We start from the raw sequence: 6,000 nt of genomic DNA, 5'->3' as shown, positions 1-6,000 counted from the left end.
ACTCGGCAGCTCGGCGATTCCACCCACCGCTCGCCGGCTGGAGGGTGGCGGGTCTCAGGCGCGGTGAGGGCGAGAAGGGAGCACAGCGCCGCCCTCCCGGCCACGGGGCCTTGCGTCGCCTGCGGCTTCGGCAGGTGCGCGGTGCTCCTGCCGGGTGCTCGCGCCCGCCCCGCCCCGCGCCCGCCCGCGCCCGCCCGCGCCGTCCCGGGCAGGGCCTGCAGCTGCGGCGGCGAGCCGCGGACAGGGCATGGGCCGGCGGCCGGCGGAGGAGGACGGCTGAGGGCAGTGCGCCTGCTCGCAGCGGGGACAGAGCCCGCTGGCTGCAGAGACCCGGCCCCGCGGCGGTGGCAGGTGGCTTTGGCTGCCTGGCTCTGCGCGGGGCCGAGCGGGCGGTGCTGTCCCAGCGCGATGCGCTGAGCGCCCAGAGTGCTGAGCCCTCGGCGGGTCGGTGGCACCCGGAGCCGACCCCATGGAACCGGCTGGCATCGGGCGGAGCCTGCCGGCGCGGTCGCCTCCGCTGCGGCCGCTGCTGCTGCTGCTCCTGCAGGTGGCGGGGCCGGCGGGCGCCCTGGCGGAGACGCTGCTGGACCCGCCGCGGGCCCTGGACACCAGCTCCAGCCCGCCCAGCCCTGCGAGCGTGGTGGCTCCCGGAACGACGGCGTCCGAGGACAGCCGGCTGCCCGTGTTCACCCTGGATTACCCCCACGTGCAGATCCCCTTCGAGATCACCCTGTGGATCCTGCTGGCCTCGCTGGCCAAGATCGGTGAGCGGGCTGCACCCGGGGCCGGGGGAGGAGGAGTCGGTAGGGGGACGCCGGGACAGTGGACCCGTCAGAGAGTCGACCTGTGGGTCGTGGCCACCTCCCCGTGGACCAGGGCAGGGGCAACAGATAGAGCAGCTTCTTGTGGTTGAGAAAGGACCCCGGGAAGAACAGTTTCACGCTTTGGTTCCTAAGTATACATTGGCCTTGAAGTGGCCGTAGAATATCAGCCCATACAAACTTGGTGATTTGTCAGGTTCTTCTGCATTGAAGGGCAAGTTTGACAGCCCTGTGCCGAGGTTGGCTGAGACCTGTTTACTGCGGAGGAAGCGAGTAAGCTGAAGTGTGGCAGTGTCACCTAGTTGGAGAGAGGAGCAGGCGAGCACTGAGGCTAAAATGGTGAAAGCCCTGGATGCGCTGGGGCGAGACGCGCCCCGGCAGTGACACTGACCCTGCTGTGCGCCTGACTAAGGCGGTGCATGGAAGGGGACCGGGGACACCTGAGTGCCTACAGCTGCAACAGGAACGCTCTGTTTCCTCCCTCTTTGGGGCCGAGGCTGTTACTCTACAGGAAGCTGTTTGCTTTAGAGGTGACTGAGGACAGTGAGGCCAGATGCATATTTAAAAATAATCAACCCACATTTCACACCACCTTTGACTCTCATTTGGAAAGCAGAAACCTCAGAATGTATTTTCTCATCTTCATTACACGCCCCTTCCCAACTTTGATGTTTTATGATCATGGTGCTCTGTATTATTTTTACTCTAGCTTTTCAAGATTAATTTTTAAAAAATATATTAACCACTATTTGTAATGACTCGAAAAAGTCGTTGGGTCAAAAGTATGTATGCATTACGTATGTATTATGCATTCGCCTCGTGAGGTGAGCCCCAGGATGGCAGGGAGCTTATTGACTAGGGAGCAGAGGCAGGCAGGCACCCCTGTGATTATAGCGCAGGAAAAGCTGAAGTAGGGAAGAGGTTCAGGGAAGCCACTATGGCGGTAGGGTTGCAGGGATCACTTCCTCAGGCCAGGGAAGCATTTGCACTTGTCAGTTGGAGACGAAAGGGAACGGCATTCCAGAGAGGAATGAATAAAGGTATACATTGGGAGGGGAACGCAAAGCAGGCAGAAGGGCTGGTTTCTAGAAGGGGGAAAGTTGTGGGAGGTAAGCCTGAAGCGAACCTTCCGTGTCAAATTGAATTAATTAGATGAATGACTTTGCAGTCTGTAACCGCCTGGTTTTGTTATGGTTCTACCGGTTGTGTTTTAATTTCACCTGAAAATGGGATAAGGGAAACGGACCTCTCCATGTATCAAACAGAGAGGCACGTCACATAAACTCACTGCCTCTGATAACAAACTCAAGTGCCTTATGCCCTGGAGGGAGTGTAGGAAACTGGTGCTCAGGGTTTATTCCCAGGGGCACCCAAAGTGGGGAGCTCAGTGCAGTGCTCGGTTCACTCTGGCTCTCTATGAGCCTGGGGTCTCCATCACTGTGATCTGCTTCTGTGCCTTGTTTCCATGACTGCTTCTCTGTTGCCATTTCTATGCCAACTCTTTTCTCTGTTCTTCACTCCTGATTATTGTAATCGGATTAATTACACTAATAACAGCCTCTAGTAGGCACTTAAGTCCATTATCTCTAATTTTTGCAACCACCATTCTGGGTGGGTATGATGACTCCATTTCATATAGAAGGGAACTGAGAAATGAGGAGGTGAGCTTGCTGGTGGATGGTGAGCCAGACTCCAGCCAGGGCTGTCTGGTGTCTCATCTTCGTGTCTGTCCTAGAGGTTTGTCCTATTCTGATGAGGAAATGAGAACATCCTTAGAACAGTGCTGGGCACTTAGTAAGCACAGCATAAGTAGTAGCCATCAGTAGTAGCAGTGGCTGAGGCGTGCGATAAGAGCAGCATTAGTGATCATGCTGTTTCTGGCATGACAGCTCCTTTTCCACTGTCCTGAGCTGCCTCCGTGTTTCTCGCCTTCTGTCTTAGTCTCAGCCTTTTTCAAGGTTCATATTCTGTGGGTTGCCTTTTCGCACTTGCTCTTTCTGTCATGTTCTATTCATATTATTTGACGGTATCTCTTTCGTTGTATGTTTTGTTAAAGGGCATTCATGCTTGCTTGTGTATATCTCAGCCCATTGTATTTACCCTTTGCAGGTGTATATATCTGCTCATTCGCAGTTTTCTTAGCTCAGACACGTTTATGCTCCCTGGCCCATCCCTCTTCCACTTGCCACAGTATCTGCACTCCCTGTATTGTGTTCTACTATGGAAATCATTACATTTGTACTTGCTGTCCTCCTGATCCATCTGCCTCCCCCAAATTCTGAGCTTCTCTGTCTGCTATTTTATCTTTCCTTTCTTCACCTGGGGTGGTGCAGAGATGACATAGATGCATAGATGCATAGGTGCTCATGTCTCCCATCCAGAGAGGGGTCTTAGCAGCCAAGTGGAGACTGCTGTGGGTAGGGTGAAAGGCATACTTCTCAGGGAAGAAAGTGAAGTTTTAGAGTCTAATAAACTGGTACTTGGGGTCTTTTCTAGATTCATCTTGTTTACAGCCCAGTCCTGTCCTGCCGCTTCAGCTCTGTTCTTAGAGGAGCCCAAAGTGCCCAGAAATCCCCAATACCCCTTCCCACCCCCTGAACTTTCTGTTTGGCTTTGGGCAAGACTGTCCTGTGCTGTGGGACACTTTTCCACCACATTAAATAATTAGTCATTCAAATTCTATCATAATTTCTGCACTGGAAAAGCTACTATTTTGGGGTGGCTAATATGACAAGTTGCTCATATGTGGGAAGGAAGATGAATTAAGCTGTGCAGGGGGACTTGAGACTATAAGCTAACATAAATGTTAACTCATGTAAAAATGCCATGGTTTCTATTTGGGGCACTTTTATACCATGCACCTAGTGTACCGAGCTTACCTGCCCCAGAGAATAGCTAGTGATTAATCTAAACAAGGATAACAGGTTGCTCTAAGTGGAGGCCCCTAATAACATTTGTAGGAGGTTTAAATAATGCCTGGTGCTCAATTCAGAATAGTTTTATAGATGGCAGCATAATATAATCTCAGAAATATAATAGAAGCGAGAAAATGCATTTTTGGCAAAATGTTGAATGATTTAACTTTCCATTGTTTTACCTGATTATCAGGGAAAATCAACTTCCTAATTTATTTGGTCAAAAAAAGTACTTCTGTAGTTATAAAAGTTCCTAAAATGTATACCTTAGAAAAGCTTAAAAAATTTTGGAAAGAAATGTTTCCTAATTTGTTTTTTACTTAGGTCCTCACACGTGTCAACTTTTATTATTTTTTCACTTTGAATATTTATATTTTGGGCAGCTGTTGATTTTTTTTTTTTTTTTAACAATAAAAATTACATACTTTGCTTGGTAAATCCTGTACACAGGGATGGAGTTCTACAGCCTGAACTAATAGGTGGCCAAAGAATTAAGAGGAGAAAAATTTCCTTTTGTGTTTTAAACTGTCTCCTCTGGTTTCTTTGCCCATGAAGCGGGCCAGTGAGATTTAGGCTAACCTGGGTCAACTTGGGTGTACACAAAAGGTTCAAGGACAGAACACTGGGTCCCCTGATGTCTAAAGTAACAGAGCTCCCTTCTTTGTCCTGGAGTTCCCCACATGCTCCTTCAGGTATCTTGTGGGCCTCGCCTGGTTGCCACTCCTTCCTGGTGTCACCAGTCACCTACACTTTCTATTTCTTTTGCTCCTAACCAGGAGGTTAGAATGCGAAATTTTCCACTTCCCTTCATCCTGCTGTCTGGAAAGTAAATAAATCATATTCTTAGTATTCTAAGGGAAAAACTGAAAGCAGTTTGGCCGGTGGAGATGTCTCCTCTGGGCTCCAGGCTGCCCTGAATTTGAAATATGAAACGTAAGCGTTTCATGTCTGCCTGAATTACAGAGATCTCTGGAGAAACTTATCCTTGCTCTTGGTCTGTTTCTCTGTCTTTGGTTTTCCTGAAGCATATTCACCAACTGGTTGGTCAGTGGGTGAAGTTTATGGTCTTCACCTATTATTTGAACCACATGTCATGTTAAATGAACTTTTAAAGCCAGGTGTGCCTGGTGGTATCCGATAGCTCCTACTGAAGCTAAACAAAGAATTCTGACTCCTTTCTCTCTCAACACCTCCATCTGTTCCCATTGGGCTACCTCGACGGTTTTTGTTTTCTGTCTGTGTCTGAAGGGTGACCTCAACGGCATTCTCATGGTCTTTCTAATAACCCTTTGAGGTGTCTTCTAGAATCTGGCAATACACTCTACCACTGAAGTGTTTTTATACCTTTAAAATAATAGCAGATAATTTTTACCAATTGAAAATGATACTCTGTATCAGCTTAACAATGTCAACATATTTATCATTCATGAGATTCTTTCTTTCAGAATTTTTTCATGGATGTTGAAGCTCTATGAAGTATTCAAAGAATGTTTTGTACAAAATTGTTTGTTACTTATAAATCTGTAAAAACTCACCTGTGATGCCAAGTGGATTTGGTTGTTTGTATATGAATAGATTTTCGTCCATGATTCAACTGCTTTAATATTTATGGTTCTGTTTGGCTTATCTGTGTCTTCTGGGAATAATTTTGGTAATTTATATTTTTCTAGAAAATCATGATTTCACTTGAGTTTTTAAATTTATTGAAGGAAAGTTATTTCTATGATTTAAAAAAAATCTCTATTTATTTGCATTTATACTCTCCTTTTCATTCCTAATATTGTTATTTTTGTCTTTCTTTCCCTTGATCAAAATTTTTAGAAGTTTATCTGTCTTCTATTTTTTCAAAGAATTAGCTTTTGGATGACTTCTAATTTATCAGTTTCTGCTCTTACGTTTATGATTTACTCACTCCTACTTTACTCTGGGTTTATTCTGTTATATTTTTAAAATTCTTAAATTGCTAGCTTAGCTTATTAATTATTGAATTTACTTGTTTGTTGATTCCCATTTTATGAGGGGTAAATAATCCCTGAAAAAAACACTAATAGCTGAAAATGTAATTAGTAGTATTTTTGATAGTTTTAATGGTAAATATTTTTATGAATTCTTGAGCTCCAAAATTGGTATTGCACTTATGCTAAAATGGCATCAGTCTTATTATAATGGACAAAATTACTTCAAGAGTTTACTTAGTTATAACTCCTAATAATCTATTTTCCCTTCATCTATTTCTCCAAAATATGGCTATTTACTTGTTCTCA

The 6,000-nt window shown here is 46.2% G+C and overlaps 1 protein-coding gene across 2 annotated transcripts in view; it reads left to right on the top strand.

Moving 5' to 3' along the window:
• Positions 1 to 212: 212 nt before the first annotated feature.
• Positions 213 to 6,000, top strand: part of SLC9A2 (solute carrier family 9 member A2) — a 105,240-nt gene continuing 99,452 nt past the window's right edge. For both annotated transcript variants that reach the window (XM_063078633.1, XM_063078634.1), the window contains exon 1: positions 213 to 764. In XM_063078633.1, coding sequence (XP_062934703.1) covers positions 470 to 764 — 295 coding nt within the window. In that variant the 5' untranslated portion in view covers positions 213 to 469. The remainder of the gene's footprint in view (positions 765 to 6,000) is intronic.

The sequence above is a fragment of the Cynocephalus volans genome, chromosome 14 (genome assembly GCF_027409185.1).
Source record: "Cynocephalus volans isolate mCynVol1 chromosome 14, mCynVol1.pri, whole genome shotgun sequence".
Taxonomy (NCBI): domain Eukaryota; kingdom Metazoa; phylum Chordata; class Mammalia; order Dermoptera; family Cynocephalidae; genus Cynocephalus; species Cynocephalus volans.
Note: the sequence above shows the minus strand (reverse complement) of the source record. Positions and strands in the feature narration are given on the sequence as shown.